This window comes from Perca flavescens, chromosome 10 (assembly GCF_004354835.1).
Source record: "Perca flavescens isolate YP-PL-M2 chromosome 10, PFLA_1.0, whole genome shotgun sequence".
NCBI classification, from domain to species: Eukaryota; Metazoa; Chordata; class Actinopteri; order Perciformes; family Percidae; genus Perca; species Perca flavescens.
Genome location: NC_041340.1, coordinates 27,711,811 through 27,739,259, shown reverse-complemented (window position 1 = coordinate 27,739,259; position 27,449 = coordinate 27,711,811). Strand labels below are relative to the sequence as shown.

Sequence of the window (27,449 nt, the reverse complement as noted above, 5' to 3'; positions counted from 1 at the left end):
ACGTAGCCATCTTTGAAAGTGAACTCGGGGTCCTCGGAGTTCAGACGACTTGACGAGTCGTATATACGACCTCGGTGGCGTTCTTTTTGCAACTTCCGGTTCGTAACTCCGGAAAACGACTCGTAAATCGACTTTGGTGGACAAAAAGAACGCACCATAACGTTACCGGAGGACTGGGCAAGCGAGCCACGGTGGTTTACAACACCGTGGGTTATAAGCCAAGAGAGGGGGGCTGTAAATTGGGAAGAGAGGACTGCGAGTTTGCAGTGTGTTTAGCTATTGTTGCCGTAATTGTAAGCCAATAAAGTGTGTTCAGTCGTTGGAGAGGACGTCAAGGTTGTTGTTTTAAGCGGTTCTTATCGTATTTCTAAGCCGAAAAAGTGTGCCTCTCAGTTGGGTACAGAGCTCTACGTGAGCACGGGCTTTTATGACTGTCAATATAGCCGGCGTCTAACGTTAGCTTCTCCGTTGTGCTGTGAAGTAATGTCTGGCTGTGGGAGACAAGCATCTAGCAACATTGTTGTGGATGCTGTTGTCTCACGGTGCGGATCCACATGGCCGTGCGATGCTTCTGTCACGCCACGCTCCACTTTAGTCCCATTGGTGACGTCGAGCGACTTCAGCCCGTAGATCGTATTCTGAATGAGCCGGCATGATGGTCGTTTTGAAATTCGGAAGTAGCCAGATCCACATGACGCGTTTGTCCAATCAGCTGCATCAAAAAGATGCTCCTGTCACAGAGCAACAAAATGAGTCAAGGAGCCCTCAAGATGGTATTATTCTATATTTTTCTTAGTCAACAAATCCCATGTGTTAGTCAGTCTCTCGATACTTGATGTAAAAAACTAATAAAGAAATGATCACAGACCTACAGTATGGTTTCATTTTTTAATAAGGACTCCGTGATGGTAAAGATGGACAATGTCAGCCAGTCCAACAGTGGTGTTTTTAATAGTTCCTGACAATGGAGCTCTACTGCACAGAGGCATAAGATATTTCAGGCTTTGGATACACACACGCACAGCCAATTAGCAGTCTCCACATAGGATTAGTAGAAAACAAGAAAAATATAGAATACCATCAATTTATCCTTTATTGGTCTGTCCACTGCAATCCCAATTTCACAACCATTAACTTTAATAAAAAGAAATGTATACAACTTGTTGTGCTGTCAAACAATACTTTGGATGAACATAATCTTCTAGTGTTGTTAATGATTTGTTGATTGAGTAATCATTAGGGGAAGGGGGGGGGTTCAGCATCTGAACTTCTGACAATACCCCAGCACTGTGTACTTTTCCTAAAAGAAGAACAGCAAGATAACGGTGCAGTGTTGCTTACCTTGTAGACAGGTTTCAGTTCACCCAAACTATACTAAACATTTGCCACTTTTACTATTCCTCCCAAAACTCCCCCTCCCTTCCCTTCAAATTCCTACGACTCAGCACCGACGGCAGAAATGCTTGTCTTCTTAAATGACTTGTAATTTGGGATAAAAAAAAATGAGTTGGGCTTTAAGAGCCCTGTACGTTTAGTCTTATCCATCCAGTATAATCTTGAATTTTGTTGGATAACAGGCAGCAGTGGGAAGTGTCAGCATTGTTTTAGATTTTACAATTTAAAATCATTTAATAGTATGGATATGACCCGATTCAGTGGTTTAAATAATGCATTTTGTATCCCAACTAACTTTTTATAATGAATCAATATTATTGACCGACCTCTCTGATGAAGTTGCCACATGTAGTTTACCTTCAGTAGCTTGTGGTGCTCATTTTTAACTAAACTCAATACATAGTGTAGACTCGTGATCCAGCACACTTTGACTCTTCAAATAACAGCCTAACTGGCAGAGGGCTGTCCCAATTCATTCCAGCTGCTGTGCAGCAGCAATGTAGTTTCCATTGTTTTGAGGTTTATTGTCAATCAAGCAGAATAACTGACCCACTTTGGGTACTACACATTTAACTAGAAAATGTTTAAGAAGACTTTTTGTGGGTTTACGTACTCCGACTTGATACTGATCAGTACTGCATGTGTAACACATCAGCGGTGGAGGCGTATCGTAAGAACACTCATGGTGTGGTGACGGGGGACTTAAATTAGTTATTGACAATGCAATTTGTATAAGAAAAGACAAAATTTCACTGTGCAGGTGCTGGATAATGACTTGTGCTTGGAGGTCTGACTTATGTAATATTTTTATTGGTATTTTTGGAGAAGACCATTTTACAACAGATTTAATAATAATTCAGAGCTCTAAAGAGAGAGGGAGAGAGCCAGAGTATCATTCTACCATTGACTGTTGCCATCAGCTGCTTATATTGTCAACAGGCAAACTCCTAATCACCATAGGAAAACAAAAAGAAAACAAGAAAGGAAATCCAACATTTTTGATTTTTCTTTTTAGTAAATAACATCCAGGGTTGCATCATTCAATTATTTCAGAAACAAAAAAGGGAGAACAGATTTTAGGTTTACATGTATTAACATTTGCTTGGTAAAAGGGGGAGTGGGAGGGGGGTGAAATAATTGATGAGTGAAGAGGAGAAAAGATGCTTTTGAGATGTTTCCACTGGGGAAAAAATAAAAATAACAGGGTCAGATGACTATCTTCTTAACTTCAGTTTCCAAAGAAACCTTACAAAAAGTCAACACTGAAAGGAGGACAGAGACAGGGATGGATGGGGGAGGGTGTGTGTCTGGGGTGGGGGCAGGGGGCTACAGCCTCCACATCCAAAAAAAAAAAAAAAAAAAAAAAAACCCTGCTTTTTCATTCTTCTTTTCTTTCGGAGTGCAGAGTTTTATTATATTTACATATGAATATATAGATACCACAGCTTACAAAGGCGTGTGTGAATCTATACATTTCCATTACATAGATAGTTATTATGGAAGGAGAGACACAGACTTTCTGTTTGTCGCTTGTCCAGGAAGAGAGACTTGTTGGTCCTGGTCACCAACGCTTCTGCTGCTCCGCTCTGGGCAGAGACCACTCAGAAACCTACAGACACACAGACAGAAAACACAAGGCAGCGTTATTACCACGTGGTTCAGACGCCCACAGACGAGACAGACGGAGGTGGCAGCGATACAGACGGAGACGCTGGCTCAACAGCAAAGCTGCAAGACGTTGACCTGGGAGTCCTGAGTGGTGAGCAAAGGGCAGACGAGTACTTAAGAGCTATCGCAGAGTGTATTGGAGCGGTTAGCATCAGGCAGATGGCATAGGGCGCCATCACTCCGACCCAACCGGGCTCACAACTCATTTGTTGCACTGCTGAACAAACTGTGAAACAAAAAAAGGGACTGACCCTGTGTGAGGATGCTGCACCTTCTAATATGTAGAGCACTTAAATAATAGGTGTCGAATAGGTCTAGAATACAGTCCTTCCAGAAAAATGCAGTTTTTTGTGATCGTTGCGGGCAAAAATCCTGGATTATGCGGCATGTTTTCTTAAAAAAATGTGATGGAATATGCGTGATATTTATGCAATTTTATGCGTGAACTTGCAAAAATTGCGGTTTGATGAAAAAGGGGGAAGAAAGTGATTGCCCCAACACCCTGCTTTTCGATGTTCACGTCGCGTAATTACTTCACTTCATAACCTTCCCATGGCAACAGGGGAAAATGACTGCTCTTGTGTGAATTAAACGCAACATTTTTCAACTTTTCTGCTAAGACATAGGTGACTTTTTGCAACGAAAATGCAGGGATTATGAAATCATACAAGCCCCGCATATTTTGCGCGGAAATCAGCAATTTATGTGGCGAAAGTGTGGCGTATTCGAAAAAAATGCGGGCCCCGCATAAATATGCGGACTTTGGCTGATTATGTTATGAATTATGCGATTGCATAATCGCGTTTTTCTGGAGGGACTGATAATAATGTTGAAGTGTTCTGTTACTCTCTGTATGTAGCCGAGTGTTTATTTGTCCAAAGAATCTCACCGACTAGTGCTTTAACTAAAGTCGTGTCTACAAAAAAAGCCAGATACATGAAAAAAATATTCCGTTTCCCACAATACAATGTCGTCTGCAGAGGCAATAAGGGAGAACATTCATTATCTTTACACTGTTTGAGAGGAAAACCCTGCACCCATGCTTTGTGTTCACTGCACTCTGTGGGAGTTCATCAATCAGCTCATCTCCTCACACAGGAAAGCATTGTCCCGAGTCTTCCAGCTTACAGAAAATTCTACTTCATTGTGTGTGGATGTCAGCAAGTTTAGTGGTTCGCGATATCCAATTAATCTGGTCCATCACAGCGATAAATTGAGTACACTGGATTGAACAGAGAACAGCTGATCATGTAGTTTAACAGGTAGTTTTTGGTTCGCAAGAGGTTAGATGACTGGATTTTCTACGGCTGTACATATGGCAGTGTGCACATCGGCTCACAGCAGCTCATAGAAGGGCTGGGCAATATGGCTTATAAATAATATCTTGACATTTTTAGACTATGCGGTAACATGTGATACTGTACATCTCAACATCTACATATTTTCTCAACAATAACTTTATTTAACCCTTTCATCATAACAGCATGATCATCTAAAATGAGAGGTAACATAGCTCATGATATTTGAGAGGGCTTAACTTCTCAGAATGTGCCGATATTGTGAGTGGTGGTCTGCTATTATTCTGAGGTGAAATTAGTCCGTGGAAGCAGGAAGTTTCTCAGTGCCACTCTGATGTGATTAAAATAAGATTTCTTTTTACTTTACCCATGCCCGACAACTAGCTTTATAAGCTAATTAGCGGTTTGCAATAAAACTGGTCCCATTCGATTAGCATGAAAACATATCCCAGAGAACGGTGAACTCTGTACACGTGTTATTAACCCCTAGGTTCCTTTTGCGCTGGAATGGTCCTTTAAGCATGTTTCTGTGCAAACAGTAACCCTACTAGCAGAACTGTGTTAAATGTATTAACCATGCCAGATGTGACACTGTGTCTGCCCTCAGGTCAGGAGATCATAAACACTCCTCTATGGTTGTTGTATTGTAACAACTCAATTTCATAAGGATGATGGCTTGTGCAAAAATAATTTATCATTTACTCTAGTTTTTACCAGCTTCACATTCTCTGCTCTATGTTCTTAGTCAAGTGTTTTGTATGGACATTTTTGAAAATGACAATGTACTTTGCAATTATCAATTCAATTTGTCATGCAATTTAAAACAAGCTTTTTGCAATTAACTATTTAATATGTTAAGTGACAATGCTACTGCAATTCAATTAAGTTAAAATGATTTTGGCAAAAATTTAGATGAAAGCTTAATCAGTTGCATTTCATTTAGCAATGTTTTTTTTGTCTCATTCAAATGGAAAAACATTTTGCATTTGTCCATTTAATTTGCAAATTTATCATAACAATGTAATATGCATTTTGTAATTGACAATTTCATTTGCACAGTGGCAATTCAATCTCAATTCAGGTTAAATTATTTTGGCAAAAAATTTGAATGAACGTTCAATCAACTGCATTTCATATTATTTACTTTATTTAAATGGAAATTTAATCTGTCAGTCATCTGATCAAGGAGGTTCCCCACCAACAACCTGGGAGGACTACTCTACTCTGCCTCTGATTGGCCATCTCTAACCCAAACCTAAACCAACCAACGAAGGAAATGAGTACCAGAGGCAAAGCAGAGGTTTTGCGGGATTTGGCCCACAGGTGCTAACATGTTATTATACATTAATGCTAAAATTGCCACAGATGAACTTGTTGCAGCTCAGTTCAGACCAGAGATTTGCAATGAGAGGAGTCGCGACTCTGTACTTCAGTTCTACTTTCTTACTTTTCAGGCTTTTTTGTAGCTGAATATCATATGTAGTGTCTAAAAATATGAATGAGGATAAGTGAGATACTTGCTACAGTTGCATTTCTAGTAGTGACAAAACAACAAAAAACTGTTTTATTTCTCTGATTCACGTTTTCCTTCCAACGCTACTCGCTCTCTTCAGTCACTCTAGTTCGCTCGACCGTATACCGTGCTTGCCAGCACTCGTTGAGCCTCCGTCCAAAACTGCCATTTCGACCAGTTGACCATTTGTAACTCGTAGATATAAAACAGTTGACTTGACCAGCTGACTCAGCTATTGGCTGTTAAAACAGGTGATGTGCCTTTCGTTCTAAAACCAGGCACTGGTGCCTTGACAAGCTGAGTCGCCGGCGCCGCCATAAGCTGGCTTGAGTTGAGCTGAGACTGAGCTGAACTTTTCCATGCAACGTTCTAAAACAGTGTTGTGTCCTGTTGCGAATATTTGGTCTGAACGGGACTTAAAAAATGCTTTAGCAGATGACGTGGATCGAGCATCGGCAACTGATGTCTTTGATAGGGTGCAAACGCTCTCCCAGAGGGTGAAAGAACTTCCTGCCCTAACAGGCCTCGACACCACAGGTGTTCAGATAAAAATGACCGGTATTACAGGCTCTGTCAGTGGCGCGTAGACTGGGGAGAGAGTAGGCGGTTCTTCTTAACACAGCCTGCGTTCACTAAACGGGGAGTGTGATCTTAACTAATGACCGGCCTTGATGAGAGGACTTATTAAATTGCCATTTGAATAAAGAGGCCAAGTAAATGTAATGCAACAGACTTGGCTGCGCTATTTTGCTGGCACAGTGAATTGCCATTTGACACCAAAAAAAACCATGGCAATATAAAATGCAATTGATTGAGCTTACATTCAAATTTAGTCAAAAAATGTAGCTGAATTGAGAATGGCATAACCATGCATATTAAATAGTTAATTGCAAAAAGCACATTTAAAATTGCATGACAAAATTGCAAGTTGAATTGGCAATTGCAAAATACATTGGTATTTGAAAAAAAGTGCAAAAACTTTTTTTTATGTTTGCACCATAGACAAGCCGAAAAAAAGAGTTGCATGTTTAGGTGATGCAGGTGTAGTTACAGCACCTTGTTGACTTACACAACATTCATCACTTTCACACAGTGAGGCGTTCATGCGTTTGCATGTTTTAAACTCCTTGCCCACCAAAGAAACATCACCAAACATTCCTGGTAGGCTATGAGGTGAAAAAAAAAAAAAAAAAAACAGCACTTCAACGTTCTGTTTCCATTTGTGTAAACACCTTTAAAAGGAACAATGCTGAAGTTAGAAAAAGCTACTGGTTACAATAGATCTGTGCAGACAGTTACATCTCAATAAAAGCCAACTAGGGTTGAAACCTAATGCCACTTTAGCACACCCTGTGTTTTATGTGGGATGATTAAGATATATTCAGGTATGAACGGGTGTTCCGTCTTTCATAAAGAAAGCTAAGCAGTGTTCAGCCCACATTCAACCCTGGTTGGTTGGATAACAATAATCCATTAAGGTTGATGCTCATTCATTGAGTGGTTTGAAGTGTTCTGCACTGCCCGCATACAAATAACTATGATTAAAAAAAACATTTATTTAACCTCGATGTAACTAAAAAAGCCTCACTGAGATAGACAGTACAGGCATTAAGGATGCTACTCTCAGGTTTTTAGAGCAGATGGGCTAAAGTTCATGTCAAATAAAAAAACTGACATTTTCCTCTTAAAAAAAAAAAAGTAATTGCCTGCCTCACATCCACCAATAGGGCAGTGTTGGAACAGATCTGAGTAGAGCCGACAGTTTCTTTTGTACAACCTGATAACTGAACCATCCTTAAGACCTGGGATTAACCTTAAAAAAAAAAACCTATAAAGACTGTTAAAAGCTTAAACTTTAGACCGTGTTCTAACTCTACAACGTGCCAGTGTTCTATCAGACAGAAGCCACACCGTTGAAATAATGAATTAAAAGAAAATCTGAAAGCTTGCATTTTAAACAATTAACTGTCAAACACACTACAGGTCTTACATTAAATTACTTGGGAAAATTGAATTAAAATTGATAAAAACTGCATCAGTTAATTCAATACATGTGACCTTTGCCGGTTTATCAACAGGGAAATTGTGTACCGACAGCACACTGTAGTGAAAGGCCATTAATGTGACTGCTTTACGTTTCTCAGAGGGCGCAAAAAGAATTCCAACTGTGGATTCACACTACTGAAGGTAGTTAAGTACTCTAAAACATCGGGTGCATTGTTGCTAGCAAATATGTTAATGTTGAGTGTGTTGGGCAGAGGGAGAAATGGGCATGTTGGAACAGCATTTAATGAGCCATTGGCCTCGGCAGAGGTTTCCTGTCAGACTGGGTGTCTCCTGCCGTGATGCTCCCTGAGATCATGCCAACAGCAAACTAACAATCTAGTAGAGATGGTGAGATTGTACGAGAAGGCAAGAGCAGGCTGGACCAACCGGATACGTGTGTTAAACAATAAGCTCTGAAATCTACTTTGTCTACTTTTCATTGCGTTTGTTTAGTTTCTGGACCAGTCATATTTCTTCTTTCAAATGCTTTTAAGCTAGCATTCTGTTGAAACCAACTCATTTTCTGTGGGTGCAACAAAGACTTTCAGCAAAGAAGTGTGTGGCTTTAACAGTGACCGAAGATGCAGTTATATTCATTAGAGGGTGGGTGATAAGTGGGTCTGATTTGAACATCTTTTTAAGTTAAGATCAGCTTTTTAAACTTGGACTATGCAAGTGAAGACTTGCCGCGTTTATGGCAGGTAAGGTGGATTTAAAACCTTCAAATCAGTTATTCTTAATCACTGCGTGCCCAACTGGAAATGTATGAGAAAATTAATGAGAAAAATATGAAAAACTAAGAATAAAGACTTTTTTTTAAAAGTGAGAGCTATTAGAAAGCACAAACATGATATAATGTTTTAAAGCATTACAAGTTGGAATACATTGTACATAACATTACTGGAAAGCTGTCTGAGTCCCTTTGATAGCTCACGGGTGGAACTAGAAAAGCCGCTGCATGTCAGACACACCTGACTGACATTCCACACTGGACCTGTTGAAGCCTACACTGAACAGCAAGTGGAAGAACTACCTGGCAAAGTAGTAAAGTCAAGTGCAACTCAAACTCATGACTTGATCAATCTAAAAAAAACAGACAAAATAATGGTGGTCCTGATATGCAAAACTGGTTAAAACACAACAGTAAATATAACATTTCACAAAACATTTTAAAAACATGACATAAGGTTAGAAAACAATGACTGAAAACAGAATACTTCACAAAATGGCAAAGGTAGGGATGACTGTTCTTGAAACAGGGCCCTAATCAATTCAGAGGTTAATTGTTTGGCAAGCAATTGTTAGCCATTGTTCTTGAGTTATTTTCTCACTCCAGAGTTGGCTGGGAGTTGTGAAAGCTGCAGTGTGAGTTGGTCAGCTGGTGTTTGGTGCTCCACTCCTCTTAAGGTTGGCTAGGAGCCAAGTATTTACAAAAAAATAGGGGTTGACTGATATGGTTTTTATTTAGGGCTGATACCAATTATCGGTAATCGAGGAGACCAGATACCAATATTTGGAACTGATATACATTTGTAGTAAAATGAATGTCAAAATTTAAAATAACACAAACACCAACAAAAACTGTTTAAATGTGTTCAAGCATATGTTTAATTAAATGCTGCAAAAGAGAACTTGTCAACATTATCTTATTAAAAAAAAAAAAGAGCCCTTGCTCTTCCCATGCAGACACCTTCTTTGCACGTATTGCAGACCGTCTTTTCTGATGTTGGTTGAGTGTAATACTACCATAGTGTACTTTTAGACCTTACCAAAAACAGTGCTGTGTGAATGTACCGTGGCTGACCTGACTTGTTTGCCACCCAGTAGAGTGACCGTGGAAACGTCCACATACAGTGACTCATAGGTGTACCATTTATTTCAGTCCTGAAGGACCAATATTCCTCAGGTTGTCGTTTCCAATAACGACACACCTAGTCTCCATCTGCTTGACACCAGGTGTGGATCGTTAATGTCAGTCAAATAGCATGGGAAAACAAGTGTTAAGTAAAGAGGGAAAAACAATGAAAAATAATTTTCAACATTGTCCAGTTTGGAGAGGGAATGTTAATAAAGACAGACTGCAGAAGAGTCAGAGGTGTGTTATCAGAGTGAGTTGGTCAGCATTAAAACAGTGTCCCAACAGAGAGAGCCTGTGGTCCAGTCCCAACAAAGGAACAGAATAGCATGGTTGCAAAGTTAGTAGTCAAATTCCCCAAGGACGTCTTTGCTTCTGCAAGACAGACCAATTGTATCAAATTATTTTATTTGGGATTTTCTGTTCTTTTAGGGTGCCTCCTGAAACTTTTAATGCTGTTTGGCTTCATCATTCCAACAGGAATAAGAAGCTTTATTTGCTTTTGATTTCCAATTTGGTGTTTTATCGTTTTAAAAAAAAAAAAAAAAAGGGCACTGGGGTGTGGGTTAGGGAATAAAACAATATCTAATAGTCCTAAATACAATACTGAATGAGTATATGAGCAATTGGTGTCTGTAAAAAAAACGTCACTTGGCTGTTTGCTACTAACCTTTCATGTTAGGCTTGGGTTTGTCAGTTTGCTTGCCTGTGGGGGTTTGTGCCTGCTGGCCCTGGACCCCGGAGGAGGCCCCCTGCTGGGCTGCTTTCTGTTTCAGCATGGTCCAGTCAAATGTGTAGTCATACTGGTGGTTCAGAGTCCTAAAATACATAGAATATAGGAAATAAGTAATGAAGCAAGGAAAACAATGGCAGGGGGAAAGACGCAAGAGATTGGGGGCAAAGTCAGACAAGAAGAGGCGATGGCATAGAAATCAGTCTTCCCTTAATGTAGCTTGCTTTGTTCATGTGTTTATACTACAGAAATAGCGGTATACAAACAGTGGAATGACAAGAAAAAGTGTAATTGATGGCCACTGTCATTTCATCCAGCACAGGGGATGACTGGAGCAGCCTTTAGTAACTACATTGCAAACTTGCTAGTAAACATTTTCTCATAAGTAGCACAGAAGACGGACCTGAATCAGGGCGGGCATGAAGACTGGCCACAGCAAAATGGCATTTTTCCTTATGTCTGTTTATCATGTGTACGCGTGTTTACCTGAAAAGGATGCGGAACAGTTGGCGCAGGTACATGTAGTCTGGAGCCTCCTCAAAGCGTAAGCCACGGCAGTAGTTCAGATACATAGCAAACTCTGCTGGAAAACCCTGGAAACACGAATTCATACAATTAAGTTGTGTGACTGTGGAGTGAGATCACTTTTACCACGGTGACAGTTTTAACGTTCCCTTACCTTACAGAGGACCTCAACAGGGGTGGACATCTTCTTCTCCGAGATCTTCTCATACTTCTGCTTCTTTGTAGCAGCCTGAGAAACACAGACACATTAACAATGCTACTAGCGACACTCTACCACTCCAATTTTTTTTTTATACTCTCTTGTGACACACCGTTAAGCAAACAAAATGGGCCGTGAAGTGCTTTGAAGACCGGTGTACGGATAAACGGTTTTAGACCTCAAGACCGTGTCAAAGGGACGGGCCAATGACATTTTGAGCTCTATGGCCTGAGCAGCTGGGCTGGTCTCAGTGCTAAACTTAACCGTTACATTAATGACCCACCGCTCAGTCGCTCCTTGGGTCTACTCAAAGACAGAGTTTACAACATGCAACAATTTATTCATTGGGGTTGTGAAAACACAGAAAGAAGGGACTCGACGTGATCGCTCGACGTGCGTCAATATCAGAAGATGACTTCAACTCGACAAAGGCGGCGCTGGATCCCAACACCCCGGAGGGGCCAGTGAACAAAGTGTGGTTTGGTGTTCAACTACACTTTGGGTGCAGAGGAAATGAAGGCTAGTGGCAGCTCTAACCCACGTCATTCATGATTAAAAGAGACACAAACAGCCTTAGGAATGCAACACTGGCCTTCAATAAGCATACAAAGAATCACAATAACCCAATGGAGAAGAATAAAGAGCACAAGCGGCTTTATGTGTGAACAGCCTGACAATTCTCACCAGTTTCATATACAGAGAAAGATCTCTCCCACCTACCCTTGGACGCACTAGCCTTCTGTCTTCAGTTAAACTGCGGCGTTGACAGAGTGACAGAGTGCATATGTTTTTTAGTTAACCCAAGTTATATATAAAAAAGAAACTATGCTACCCTTAACTTGGGTACTTGGGTTAACTAAAAAAACATGGCTATTCTTGCTATTGGCTATTCTTGTTGTAAATGACCCAAGTTACAGCCTAAATGTATAAAATGTTATTTGCTGTGTGTTACAGGTACACTAGAGAGCAATCATCTTGCAACAATGTTGCCCAGAATTTGCAGGCAAGCCGGAACACAGAAATACACTAACCGCTGCCTCTGCCGCACCATGATTCAGAAACTCTGATGCGGGTCTTGAAACAAGAGAGATTATTGCCGTTAAGTGGCCACAAGTGCAAAACCTCTCTCCGGAGCTATTGGCGGCCGAAACTTAGTGACCGGAGAAAAGTGGAGCAACATCCTCGCCAATACAAGCGATACACCTCCACCGAGACAAGACATGCAAAGGCTACAAGCAGTTTTCAAAGTCATCCTACTGATGCTGCACAGTTTCAGTGGTTGCACAATAAAAGGGAACCTACAAATTAATGTAAATAGTCAAATATGTAATCAATGTCATGCTAGGATGTGATGATAAAAAGGAAATATGCTAGCGTTCCATAGCAACTGCCTTTGGCGGCCAGTCCAGGAGGGACCATTTTATTGTAAATATTGTTTTTTATTAATAAAAAAAATCTATTTAAATTGTGATGTGGCAGTCTGTTATATGTCCATACCTTTAATCCCTGCCACGGCAGACTGGTTCTGTTGAAGTACATCAGCACATAGCCTAGTGACTCCATGTCATCACGGCGACTGCACACAACAATATTGATCAAATATAATGGAATAAAAACTGTATTTGTTAAGTACAGATGCAGGGCGTCACTGCCTCTTTGACATATTTGCATTCATAAATATTTATATATCATATATACATTTCATGTATTACTGTCATGGAAAACAAAACATTTAGTGAGAAGCTGGTTGCACCAATGTAAGACCAGGATAAACAGCAACTTGCAAAGATTGCTTAGCTCAACCGAGAAACCAGTTCCCATGTTTTCAAATGCCAAGACCATTTTAATTACTGGCTTTATTTCTAGGAACATTCATCTTAAAAAAGGGGATATTGCTTTTCTTTGAAAATTATCCTTGAGAATCAAATTAAATGAATGAATTGACGAATGAATCCAAACGACTTGAATGAAATCAAATATTTGCACAGACCTCTGTTCAATGCCCAGGTGTGCATTGATGGAGGCATAGCGTGCTGTGCCAGTCAGGTTCTTGTCTTCTCTGTAGGGGATGTGCTGTCGTGTTCGGTTGTCTCGGTACTTCTTCGCCAAACCAAAGTCAATAAGGAACAACTGACGGAGAGGGAGAGAACACATGGTGGTTATTTGCCAGTGACGTCCCACAGAGCAATGACAATCCAAAAGTTAAAATCAGAAATGAAGATGCACAAAATTACATATTTTAATTAATTTTAGCTGAGTCTTGCTACATAACATGCATTTCTCAACATTATTGCATTGATTAAGGAGATCCTTGTTACAACATTACCATGCACAGGGGGAAAGTGTCATTAACAACTAACATAAAGTCACTTATAGCTTCAATGTGGTAACAGTAGCTGTACACAATTAAGACCCAATGAGTTCTGTGAAAGCTGCATGAGAGATTTTTTCCTCCCCTTGTACACTATGATAGTGATGGTGCATGGTTGTTTTTATTTGAATAGTTAAAGAACCTTTTCAGAGGTTGTAAACAAAATAATAATAATAATACAAAATGAAGTTAATATAATTTACACATTTTTATCATGAGTGTTAGAGCCAGTGAATGAAAAAACAGTTTAGTGAAGAGGCTATGAAAGATGGTAATTAGCTTATGATTTCTGTATACAAAAGATTCGGCAACTGAATACAATTAGCACTGTGCTGATCCATTGTAGATTGAATGAGGTTGTTTGTTTCACACTTGACTCACCAAGCTGCCCAGTTTCATCTAACCCTAAAATGTAATGGGTGCCTTACTTGTCCAGTTTAGCAGCTGCAGTTTAGCTTTCCTAAAACTATGTTGTTCATCAGTCGGCCATTTTGATTGACATTAATGCCACTTATTTACGTTCTTGTAGAGGTTGAGTTATTGTGGGTAACAGTGTTGCAGAGTCATCAATCAAAATGACAGATGTCATTTGTAATTCTTAATGCTCGTGCGCTAGAGCACTGTATACATCCAAGGTATACTCCGTGGTCATGCACAAGTTCAACACTTCATGAAGAAGCGGACCAAAAAGGCACACTTAAAAAAATAAAATAAAAAAAATCACCCCAACCTCACTGTTTGTGCCAACTGCGAATCTAAACGTCCAGACAACGTGGCTACATATGGGCTTTCTAGGCCAAAAAAGGCAACTGGGACCGGCAGCAAGAGTACCTGTCTCAGCATAACAGGAGTTCAACAGGGTACAGAATGACTGAGGCTGAGGGCTCTGCATTCATGTTATCCTGTGACAGCTTATCCATCTGCATACATCCTCAATCATTAAGACCAGCCCTGTTGATCCATAACCCATAGCTCGTCAATGTTTGCCAAATCCGTCACTGTGAAAAGCAATGCGTTTCTGGTGTAACAGTCAGAGCACACCTCTGCAGAGCAATGCTGACAGTTGAATCTCATTTGAAGATAAATGTCACACACTACTATCCAGGAGTCAAGCTATTCAGACTGGTGCTATTAAACAGCAGGTGTTGGGAAGTAATGTAAGGTATACAAAATCTCTTCAACTAGTGCATTTAGTGATTGTTTCATTAAATCATCTTCAACCTGAATACAACCCATATGAAGGTCATATCCCACAAGTGTTCTAATACAAACCTGACAAGAGGGCTTCTATTGCCATGAAGTCAAAGACCAGAATGAATACTGATGTGACAACCTACACTGAAACAGAACGCAGTCAAAGCCTAACTAAAGACAACTGATTTACAACCCTTATAGTTACTATCAAAAGGAACACAACCAGTAGTGAAACGGCAGTTGAAACTCCCCCGTCCTCAAACTAGATGCATAATTAAAGAGAAACCCTATTGGAAAAGTGTTTCAAACACACTTAAGTGACCACAACATGGAAACTAAGACAATATGATACTGACACTTTGCACAACGTATGGAAACTCCTCGCCCATTCAGAATATAACCTGCTATGACCAAATGTGACCATACCAGACAATCTAGTATAGCAGCTTGGACATATTGTTTCTTGAAATTCTGGTAACTTACGATAAACTACTGGTTTAAATAGACTGCATTAGTGAGATTTTAGGTGCATCTCCTCCCCAGTACACCTGAAGTGTGTCACCATATTAGCCAGTCAATTCTCTTTTACATTTTCAAATGACTCATTATGTTATATCTGCTTAAGTGAAATGTTTTGCATTATAATGTACACGTGTATAGGTAGGTAACAATTATTACCTAATTGTCCCGTAATCGCAGTTCCCTTGTTTAACCGCAATTAAAACATTAAAGCATGTTATAAATGAGATGGTTCACATTTGTTTGCATCCATCAAACACGTTTACAATACCTGCGTGCACGCTGTCGCGTCACAGAATAGTAGCTATCCTAGGAGGACACCCCAACCACAGTTGCAAGTCAAGTCGGCTTTGGAACGTTAAAAATCCACCGAAGTACCTAAACGCCATGCGTTTGAGTAATGTAACGTTAGTCTGTCTGTTGTGTTTAATCTACTATCGTGCGTTGTGAAATTAGTAACGTTACTGTAAATGACGACACTGTAGCGCAAACGACTAGCATACATTGTGCTAGCGTCGATCCACGGGGATTTGTGCGCTTACTTTTCTAATCTGTAAAGAACAACTTGTTTGCTAACATGTACTGAGGTCCTAAGGGTTATGACTGTTGATGGGAATTGTTGATTTTGTTTAGATGTGCCAAATTGTAAGTATATAAGTGATAATTGGTCGGAATGTTGGGCTAAAGCCATGCTAGCGGTAGCTGTCACTTGTTGCCATAGCAACTCCGAACATCCTGGGCTAATAAGGGTAAATGTTCTTTTGTCAAGTTTCCTTCATATAACATTACATAACCAACAGATGTATCCTGGGATACATTAAAACCTTGTTTAAAATATTAATATAATTATTTTTAACCCTTGTGTGTAACAACTGGCAGTAATAAGCAACTACTTTTAAATCATGTAAATGTGAGTATTTTCACTTGAAGCAGATGAATGAGACAGTTTGCTTAGACGTTGATCAAGCAGCTTCACAGAAGCTAAGCTTCTTCGTATCTAGGGGATTACAATGACACTTTCACCTTTTCAAAAATAATTTACATTTGAAGACTGATATACACAAGCTGGATTCACATTTTACATAAAGAGCTGTGTTTAAGTTAGTTTATTGACCCCATTCCTTTTACTTGATTGTATCTTACTAATAAAAAAGGCACGAGTCTCTGTGAGTGAGCCTTTGAATGTGGTGACCCGCATGCGTGAAAGACTTCAAACGCAGCACATTTAGCTGGAAAAACGTCACACACTGCCACCGAAGTCAATTGCAAGCAGGTTCTGGCGACTATTTGGAAATTAATATTTCCGCTGTGTGAAGTATTTCACCGTGTGTGTGTTTCTGAACGTGGATGCAGCGTATTAAGGTCTTCATTTCCCTGGAGTCAACAAGCACGAGTGGATATCCTACATGAACAGCCATTGCAACTCAAATTGTATATATTTGTCATACTAACTAATAACACTAAAGGTTACTGCCGGGGAAACAATGTTTAGTTACCTCCGCTAATTTAACCCATGCTTTAATGTTACTTTCTAACCCTGGTGCTTTATTAAACTGACCGTAGGGATGGCCCTATCCCGATTACAAATATGGGATCAGAGCTGATATGGGCATCTTTTAACTGATCGGGGACTGGCATTCACCCCGATTACCTTCCTCTGATTATTTACATCAGTGTGTAGTGATAACGGCCTTTTAATCACACTGCCCTGCGCTACCGACCAGAGTGCCTGGATGCCAGCACTTTCAAACCAAGATGGTGCACTGCCTCTCACCAGTGTCCGTCCAGAGTGTGTCTCGTAGCTTGCCAGCCCTTGGCAACAAGTAAAAAAAAAAAAAAAAAAAAAAGTCAGTCTTTCTTAGTCATCCATTGTACAGAAGCAGACTGCTCCAATTCTCCACATTTCTACCGTGATTCCACCTGCAAACCACGCGTACTGGCTGTTATTCCTTAGAGCAGACATCGGAACACAAGAACAAAATCAAAGATTTACTATTAAGCGCAAGAGGCGTCAACTAAGCTTAGTTTCTTGGTCCGGTGTGGAACTTGAGACCTTTTTTGAGGGGGTTGCTGTGATCCTTAAGAGATTTTTTTTTGTTGTTGAGAGAAAAGACTACCGAATTTTCCGGACTATAAGTCGCACATTCTTACTTTGGCTGGTCCTGCGACTTATAGTCAGGTGCGACTTATATATGAAAATATTATTAATTTAACATGTTTTTAAATGTTAATTCATACTGAAAACATTACCGTCTACAGCCGCGAGAGGGCGCTCTATGGACAACTATATGCTGCTCATAAAGACAACTGAGAAAGAAAAGCGATTACAAACTGCAGGTAGTAAAATATGCAGCCGAAAACGGTAATGGAGCAGCAGAAAGAAAGTTTGAAATGAGGGAGAAACTTGTGAGGGACTGGCGAACAGGTGACTCTTACTGCAGTGAAGAAAACAAAGAAAGCTAATCGGCTAATCGCGGGCTGAAGGCGAGATGGCTAGAGCTGGAGGAAGGAGTCGGGAGGGGCTCGTCAACGGTGCAGTTACGTCTCCACGCCTTTTAATACATCCATGCTCCACGCCCTGGTAGCTAGTTGTTCTGGGTGCTATTGTATAGTTCAATAACTGTTAATGTGTTACGTTAACATACCGGACACCTACCGTATTCAGCCTGTTGTTCTGGTTGCTGTGTAGTTGACAGATGAAAAAATTCAAAATAAAAGCGACTTATAGTCCGGTGCGACTTATATATGTTTTTTTCCTCTTCATGACGCATTTTTTGACTGATGCGACTTATACTCCGGAGCGACTTATAGTCCAAAAAATACGGTAATTTGCTGCACTAAATTAAATGGATTAAGATTTTTTATGGGATCTTTCAGATCAATTTTAGGAGTGCCAATAGTTAGCATTTTATCGTGTCATGCAGTGTGGGAGTGGCACTGGTCTGGTCTTGGTCTTGACTCAGTCTCAACCCCTAAAAGTCTTGGTCTTGTCTCAGCCTTGATACACTCTGGTCTTGGTTATGGCTTGTTCATGGTTTGGGTGGTCTTGACTACAACACTGCTCCCCGGCATCTGGACCTGTAAAAGACTGGTGCTGGTGTATGGTGCAAACATCCAAACAGGTCTATCGGTCGAGGCGGTAAAGAAGACAGCAGGAGACAGTAGTGTGTTGTGCCATTTATGACGGTGGTATTTTGTGTAATCCACTGCATTGACTGCATCAGTTCACCGCATACACAAATGCTATTATGAAAACAACAATATGCTGAATTAAGGTGAAGGAAACCAAAAAATAAAACAATGACCCTCAGTTAGCTAATGTAACAAGTTAAGATAGCTAAATACACCTACCATCAGCTAACTAACATTACCCCTAACTAAGTAAGAGAATTGCGCAAGCTTGGAGGGTGACGTATGACCTGCAGCTTCTACTATAGACATACGTCATATTCCCATTTTAGCAATAACCTTTGAGCACAAAATTATGTTATTTGTCAAAAATATTTAATGAACAGTGTGGTAAGTCAACATAGTAAGAAAATTAAAATGTCAAAATACACTGGAGGGGGCCTTTAAGACCCATGGCAGACTCAATTTGCCTTCAATATGCAGCTCGGCTGGGATTTCATGAAAAGAGTCATGCACATATATTATGGTTAGTCATCTAGACGTTGTCGGATACCATTCTCATTAGAGCTTTTCTGCCCTTCCTTTTCGATGGCATAGCTTTTGTATTTATCGGTATGGTTGTTAATTAAACAGTTCTGGGAGCCACACTGCTTACTTTTGGTCAGCTAGCCTGCTATTTTATAATAAGTAGATTTAATCAAGTTCAATACTGCTTTAGCTCAGATGATTTTGGTTTAATGCGAATTACTACAGAATGAATCATTGCATTCCACTTGGATACATGCATTCACTACTATCAGGACAAACGTTAAAAACTGGCTTTTAAATGTAGGCAAGAAGATTTTTCAGCCACAATTAGAGGGACTGGGACCCTTTATTACAACAAATAGGGACAATAGCTACTCCCTAGGCAATGCTAATTGAAAGTTTGCTTTCCTCTCTCACTTTAATGAAGTGCACACTGGGAGGTGGGGGGAATACATTGGGTATTGTGAGTGCAAGATGGGTGCTGGTGGTCTGATTCACTTTAAACCAGTGTAGTTAGGTATGATTGCAAAGCGACAACTGCTGTTGTGAGGCAGCTGGTGTTGTGGTAAAGGTCACACCTGGTTTAATCCTGAGAAAGATGGGTCCTGAGAAGAGCTAACAGCCAAGCTTCTTTTCCTCTTCCCCACTGACGAGTCTAAACACTAGGGCAGACAGTAGAGGGGCAGGGGTCAAAAATCACACAGCCGCTATCCACCTTCAGTCACAGTTAGCATGAGTACAACAGGCACTTTCTGGTTGCACCCACATGGTTTTCTCCCTTAGATACAACTAACAGTGCCGTTTACAGCTGGGACAGGCACATCCAAGGCTGGACCTACACAGTCAAAAAAATCCACTTTAAATCTTTGTGGTACAGATATGATCATTCGGGCCATCAGTCTAGAAGAAACCACATGACTGTGATTTTCTTCTGTCAGGACAACCGTGGTAAGATCAACCCTGTACAACAAGCCAAAAAGTGTCTCTGTAAACGTGGAGATGTTGAAACTTCAATATCATGTCTGACAGTGACAATAAAGGCCAGTGCAGACAGGCAACACCATGGCTCAGAAAAGACCTGGGGGAGAGAGGGGATTTCGGCAGCAGATGGTAAAGAGCCCATGGTTGTCCGTCCTCCAATCAGCAAAACAAATGCATATAAAATATCTGCTAACAAAGAAAGCTTAAACAGGCCCCTGGAGAGTGAAGTTGATGACTATCATAACCAAGTTGTTCACAGAACACTAAAGAGTTCCTGCCTCTTGTTTAAAAACGTCAATCATAGGCAGCTAAACAGACATAAGGGGTTAAATCTGTACGACAGACGAGTTAGTATAAGTGAAAAAGGGTAATGAGCCACCTGTGAATTGTCTAATAAGACTAGGTTACTACCTGTATCACATTAAGATGCCTTCTGAGGACTTAACAGAAACTTTTGCAATGCAGCAAGCCCAGCTTCGGGACAAAGTATCTCTACAAAGACAAGCTGGCAAATGTAGGTCCTAGCACTGCTTTGGGGCAGGATACCAGAACATTGTCTACCAAGATAGTATTAGTATTAACTTCTGGAGTATTGAGACCAGTTATACAAAGCAAGCAGGGGAGACCCAAGCCATACTCAGTCCTAGTACTAACTTGAGACAGCGATACAACCGAAGAACGTGTAGACGTTGCGGTAAAACCAGGAGCAGAGAGTAGGTGAGATAGCTAACGTTTGGAGGTAGCCGTGTGTGCCCAAACAACCACAAATCAAATGCTTCAACCTTGACACATGAGCAAGTGACTGCTGAACCTAAATTATTAAACCATTGAAACAGTTGAGAGGCAACACCGGGGAACAAGATACTAAACAGCATCTTTCTGCACTAAGCAAATCAATATCAGCACTAGCACATCGAAGCTGGTGCTAACTGGGGTTATACAGATTATTACTGCACAATTTGTCACAATATATAAAAGAATTGACGCACATATTAGCAGTCTGGCACTTAAAGACAAAGGGGGGGTATGACCAACTACGAAGGCGTTTGGATAATAAATCCAAATATATTTATTCCTTTTGTCAAGCTATTCCAATTCCTGTCTATTACTAAAGTGATATTCAAATTCTGTCACCAAGAGTATGCAGACACTCAAGCTTCAACAGTTCCTCATTCAATGATTGGCTTATCTTGTTAAGAGATTAAATACTGAGATTAAATGCAACCTAACATGGTATGTCACACGTACCTGTGACATACGATGCCTACAAGTACTTATCTTGTCCCTATTATTCAGAGTAGACATATATATTGCCGGTTTTCTGGCATTTTAGGGGACTAACCCCACCAAGCAGTTCGTTGAAAAACTACCGCCAAAAATAGCCGACTGATCAAGTGTTTTGCACGGCCTCATATTTGATGTTCACAGTTGTCAGTTGAACAAACAGCAAGGACCCCAGCCAACGGCCAGCTGATGGCAAACGTGCATGCGCATTCTTCGTCTGTGTGTGATTCTAAGGCCAACTTCGAATTGCACACAGTGAGCTCTAATTTGCTTTAAGATGGATTCATACATCTGCATCATGATATACTGCAACCCCACTCTAGAAAATGCAACAAAAAAAGAAATAAGGTATAAAAAAAACTATTTAAAAAGTAATTGAACTAATTCTGCTACACAACTGTAAAGTGACCCACTCAGTTTCCCTTTTATGCATTGAACAATGCCACTGCTAAAGGATTAGCTGCTATAAAAATGTCCCCCAAACAATAAACTGGCCATCTCTACTTTTAGCAGCCAGCAGAGTAGGGGATGAAATGATTGAACACAAGAATTGAGGAGCAGATAAGACATGTTAAAATAAGTATATCTTGTACGCAGAGGTGGAAAGAGTTCAAAAATATTCTACTGAATTAAAAGTACGATCCCTTTGATGAACTTTTGAGTAAGTAAAATTACTGGTATAACAATCTACTGAAGTAAAAAGTAGTTCATTTAAAATGTACTCAGGGTTCATTTACATAGTTACTTTAACAGAGTGGAGATATACTTTTTTATATTTATACCCATTTTAATATCTTATTTATACTTATTTAACGGAATCAGTCTTTTGCGATTTAAGCGCACAGTCAAAAAAAGCGACAAACCTTGAAAAAAAGCAAAAAAAGCAACCAAAAAACATTTTGATTTCAGATATTTTGCCAAAACATTAGACCTTTTGTATTTTTTTTCACTCAGAAAAAAATTGGATTTAAAATGTAGCAAAGTACAATAGTAACATACTGACACTTAAATTACAGATTTCACAAACTAAAATATAAAAGTACACAAACAACTCTATTGTAATCTATCAATCTATATCTATCTCTATATAGTAATGCAAGTAATTGTCATTTGTTACTTTCCACCTCTGCTTGTAAGTTTACCCTTTTATGGATATAATGTGCAAAAATAGATAATTAATAAATTCAAAGAGTTCAATGCTATAAATTTTTTTACGAGGAAATATTTAAAAACTGAAAAGCAGTCCTTCTTTTTAAACGGTGGCGACAATGCAGACACGCGGCAAAAAACTAGGGCGACGGACACTCCCCGTCGGCCCAACTTTGACCGACAGCTGACCATCTCCCTGGTGTGTCAGGGCTTTAAGTACGCCTGGGTCAAAGTTGATGCTAACTTTGGTGCTAACCCCTTTCACTTTAAATCAGCAGGTGGCAAGCAACACATGGGAACTTAGTTTGGGTCTTAAGGAATCGTGGCATTTATTCACCGACAAAGAGCCTAAACTGTACACACGCCGCACTGCTACATTCACAGTTATAACTTCACTGCTACCATCATACTCTCCGTCTCACACACACACACCTGCTTAAAATACTACAGCCTAGAAAAACACAACAACATTAGCACTTTTAGAAAGTCAATATACTGAAACAAGGACACACTAAAAAAAGATTGCGGGGTCCCTTCTAACCAAAATAAGAAACAAATCTCCACTGACCTCGCACATATTTTGTGAAGCCTTGAAGTATTCTAAAAACGTAATTTGACATCTACAACTGTGTACCAATTTGTCTAGAGCCCCTCTTGTGCAGACATGCAAAATATCTTCTGGCGGTGTAAAAAAATAAATAAAATCAATCTCGCACATTTACGCACTTCAGCACCGCCGCTGGAAAACAAATCCTACGGGAAACATGGTCATTTGTCAAATTCATCATTCGATGTTTCCTATTGATTTTTGGAATGGAATGATCCTCAATACAATTCCATTATATTTATAAGAATTCCAAATTAGCCTGAACCTTACCTGTCAACAACTCATGTGTCTGCAAATAAACTAGAGCTAGACTGCAGTGTCAGAGATGAAAGGCTGCCATATAAGCGGGAAACATCAGTGGAGGTTGGGCTGAGGTTGCACACCTGCTGTGCAGCAGAGTACACATTCTTTGAAAGTTAGTCAAATATATATATCCCCTGCTTTAACTTAGCCAGACGTTGCCTGTCTGCAAGGGCTCAAAATAATGGACACACAATATTCTATTTTAATTTCAGGCAACTTGAACACACACACACACACACACACACACACCTCTGACCAGACGCAAACAAATTACATCACAAGAAGACAATGTCGCTTGAATATTTGTTTTGTGTGGGTAGCTACAAAAACCAGCATCATAGTCCAGAATGCAGAATCAGTTCTTCAGCAAGAATCCGGTACACAGAAACTGGGCTACACCACCCTGCAACCTTTACACTACATCAACAATATTGTCTTTATAACAAAGAGGTAATTACATAATTTAAGAAAAAAACTGTTTACATAACTAGGGTCTTAATTCAATCATTTTGGCCATCATTCCTATAAAAGGTATACCTTTGTGTGTGACCTGCTCTGTTATAGCTAAATGGAATACAAGCTCACAAAATCATAAGGGAATTAGATTGGATATTATGTTGAAGATAGGTTCTCTCTCAATTTTTTTTTATCTTTATCTAATAGTGGAAGCCAAACTATTTGGAAAACACTTTGAAAATGTGTTTGAAACTTCTTACATTGCTTGGCATCAGTGTGGACCGACTCAGGGGGGTAGTTCCCACATTACACACAATTATTTTCTAGGTTGAAGCAGTTAACACTCCGCTGCTATTTGAAATGTTCTTTTCACACCTTAAACATTAAGCGCAAAATGAACGATCATTGGCACTAGAGAACTGCTGTCAATCTTCTAAAGCCTACTTTTGGATTTAAAACAAGAGACCATCTCTCTCACTTAATTGCCTACTTATTAAATTTTGGGAAGGTATTTGTATTTCATTTGATGTTTATTTATCTAATACACATATTTAATCCCTTACCATTTATTTCATTGAAAAGTTGTTTATTAATTTCTTTATATTTCTACTCTTAAAATAGCTTAGTCTTTGATATTAGGGTGCCTGCTATTTTGACAAATAAAATAACTTTGATGTATGTCAGTTTGGTTCTTTAGTAGATCAATATTCACTCAGAATGCAAGATGTACATGCAGGCGTATGTACACAAACTTTGAGTGATAAGATTTTAAAGATTATAAAACTAATATCGCAGTGAAACTTATGGAAACCTTAAAAAAAAAGTTTTTGAACATTGATACTAAATGATAGACATTGATGAGGCTGATTTTTGTTTAAGAAAACCTACACTTGAGAGGCACAAGATGAGTGTATTAATTAACTGTGTAAACTGGACTTCAAACTTGGCAATGCAGTCTTAAAAGTGATTTTCTGTCGTTGAGATTGTACCATGAATGTAGCACTTTTTTTCAGAACTCCACCACTGCCCTTATAGCCATCACATCTTTCAGGATATGAACAGCATTTGATTTGAATACAAATTGCACTAGTTAGGTCCTCTTTCTTTGTTAGACTATTTTTTTCATATGGGATGATAACCCGTATTGCTTGTTGCTGTGCCCAGACCAGGTAATGTTGCTGTCAGTCAAAAAAAAAAAGTGATAAAAGTATGACATTTGGTACCATTTGCCGGCTAACAAAGACATGCCATGGACCAAGTGCCAAATTCAAGGTTTTTCTGAAACAGCAGCAACAGCGGGTCAAGTCGTAGCCATGAAAAGGTAGCAAGTGGAGTATATGGAGAAATCACCATTACTAAAGCTACATTTGTAGATCAGCTCAGGACCAGGACTGTAACGTTAACATGGCTACCATGACATACAGTTTTGTTCTGCCAACAGCTCTATAGCTTTGATGATCCATACTTATGTATATAACCTGGACGGGTCTTACCTTGTTACAGTGACGGCCGATGCCCATGAGAAAGTTGTCTGGTTTGATATCTCTGTGGATGAAGTTCTTTGTGTGTACATACTCAATTCTGCTGATCATCTGAAGATGAAAAGAAGGCCACAGTTAAATATTTGGACATTTTCACATGTTATAGCATGAAAACCCCCGGTTTACATTACAACATTAACTCAAGTATCCAAGTTAGCCAAGCCAATGAAGCAGCTTGCACAACATCATTGGTAACGCAGCCCTTTGTAACGTCATTAGTTACACCTGTGCTTTCCTGCTAGGGCATGTCAAAATGTCTGCCGTGAAAAATAGGGCTGCATGATTAATCTAATCGCAACGTCACTGTGCAATTACATAACCGCAAAAAGCGTGCAAACAAAAAAGGTGTGCTGTGTGTGTGACAGTGTGCACTCCAGGTCTCCACGTTGTTAACACCCTTCACTTTACCGACGGTATTAACAGCGGATGAAGCCACCGTGTCCTAAGAAGCTTGGGGTTTACAGTTAACTCACTTCACATCGTCTCTGCCATCTCTTTTTTCCTCTCACTTTTCCCCCCCTCACACAGCCGCTACGCTAAGACCGACACCGCTCACCGGCGGTCCCTCTCTTCTCTTGCTTCACCACTCAGGCACGGCGCCACTCCTTCCCTTGCCGTTCTCACTCTTGCTAAGGCCTGACTTATGCTGCCGTGTTTAATCTCACTGAATCGGCCCTCTGTGTCGTGTATGGCCACGTCAATATCAGAAGCGTGGAGGGGTTCAGAGTATTCAGACCTTAAGAGAAGGTTGTACAAAGTATAATGTATTTGTAACTAAGAGTTTGTATTTTTGTTATTTATGTATTTCTCCATACGTTTGTTAACTTTGTTCACGTTAAAAAATACACATACAATATTGGTAGCTTATTTTCTGCATTTTCCTTGATAATAAAGTAAACTCATGCTACCGTTCTACCGCAACTGAAAATGGCAATATTACTTTTCCCAAATCGTGCAGCCCTAGTAAATAAGCCTATTCGACGGACCTGCAGGTCCTGGACTGTGGGGGGGAATTTAAAGTAACAAATAAATGAATCAATACATTTATTTGCCACATGAACTCATAAAATACAATTTCAGCAAAAACATTTTTTGTCCTTTACCTTTAAACCAAAGCAGATATCATGTTTACTCCTCACTCACAGATAAAGCTAGTAGTTTGGAAACCAGACCACCTTACACAGCCTACTACCGAACGGTGTTCCTCAGCCCGTTCACTGATTCAGAAGACTGCATAGAGGTGGAGGTGTTCACGTGTTAGCTACCTGGTCTGCCAGCATAAGAACCGTCTTCATGGTGAAGCGGCGAGAGCAGAAGTTGAAGAGGTCTTCCAGACTGGGTCCAAGCAGGTCCATGACTAGGACATTGTAGTCCTTTTCTTGGCCATACCACCTGGGGACAAAATAGTGATATTATGAGGGTGGGTCGGTGTTCAATCTGAATTGATCACAGCACATTGTCGGAACCAATGTCACACTTTTGAACACAGATCTTTCGGCTTAAAAATAAATAAATAAAATTGTATAATATTTAGGTAGGAAACATTGTTTAACTTTGATGAAAACTGGTCCCAAAACACTCCCCCTCCCCTTTTTTTGGGGTCAAGCATAATTAAGGCTCTACCGGTCAGCACAGTGTAGTCAAAATTTTACCATAAGGGCAAATTCATACCAGTTTTCTTTCTATAATGTTTATACCGTCCACCCTTAAGTCTAATAGTTCCTCTGCACGGCTTCATACCACACCGGGGGCATTTCAGAAGCAGAGCATTTTGCCTGCACCATTTTGTTGACATACAGATTTTTTTGGTTTGGTAATTACATAGGTAGGCAGACAGAGAAACAGAGAGAGAGAGAGACACACGAGTTCCAAGAGGCTGCTACTTCTACAAGTTAGCTGGAGGTTGAGCTTGGCAAACTAAAAAGGATTTAGCAAGTCTAAAAGCACATTATAGTACAGAGCAGTACCAACAAAATCTGCAAACACAACATCTAACCGGACGATAAACTAAAACTTTTGTTTTATCTCTATGAGAATAAGCTAGTGACATACATTCAAAGGGCTTGGTTTTTCAACAGCAAGACATGTGGGTGTATTTAACAGATAATTACAATATTCTGTTGACTCAAATAGCTGTGTCGTTATAAGCAGTAAA

The 27,449-nt window shown here is 39.9% G+C and overlaps 1 protein-coding gene across 4 annotated transcripts in view; it reads right to left on the bottom strand.

Moving 5' to 3' along the window:
- Positions 1 to 2,746: 2,746 nt before the first annotated feature.
- csnk1a1 (casein kinase 1, alpha 1) overlaps positions 2,747 to 27,449 on the bottom strand; it is a 29,756-nt gene continuing 5,053 nt past the window's right edge. The window contains exons 3-11 of one of the 4 annotated variants that reach the window (XM_028588649.1): positions 26,560 to 26,686; positions 25,247 to 25,345; positions 19,552 to 19,635; positions 13,223 to 13,362; positions 12,730 to 12,808; positions 11,188 to 11,262; positions 10,995 to 11,101; positions 10,446 to 10,594; positions 2,747 to 3,004 (exon numbers count right to left, since the gene is read on the bottom strand). In XM_028588649.1, coding sequence (XP_028444450.1) covers positions 2,997 to 3,004; positions 10,446 to 10,594; positions 10,995 to 11,101; positions 11,188 to 11,262; positions 12,730 to 12,808; positions 13,223 to 13,362; positions 19,552 to 19,635; positions 25,247 to 25,345; positions 26,560 to 26,686 — 868 coding nt within the window. In that variant the 3' untranslated portion in view covers positions 2,747 to 2,996. Of the gene's footprint in view, positions 3,005 to 10,440; positions 10,595 to 10,994; positions 11,102 to 11,187; positions 11,263 to 12,729; positions 12,809 to 13,222; positions 13,363 to 19,551; positions 19,636 to 25,246; positions 25,346 to 26,559; positions 26,687 to 27,449 lie in introns of those variants that run through there. The other 3 variants (XM_028588651.1, XM_028588652.1, XM_028588650.1) reach the window with 3 other exon arrangements.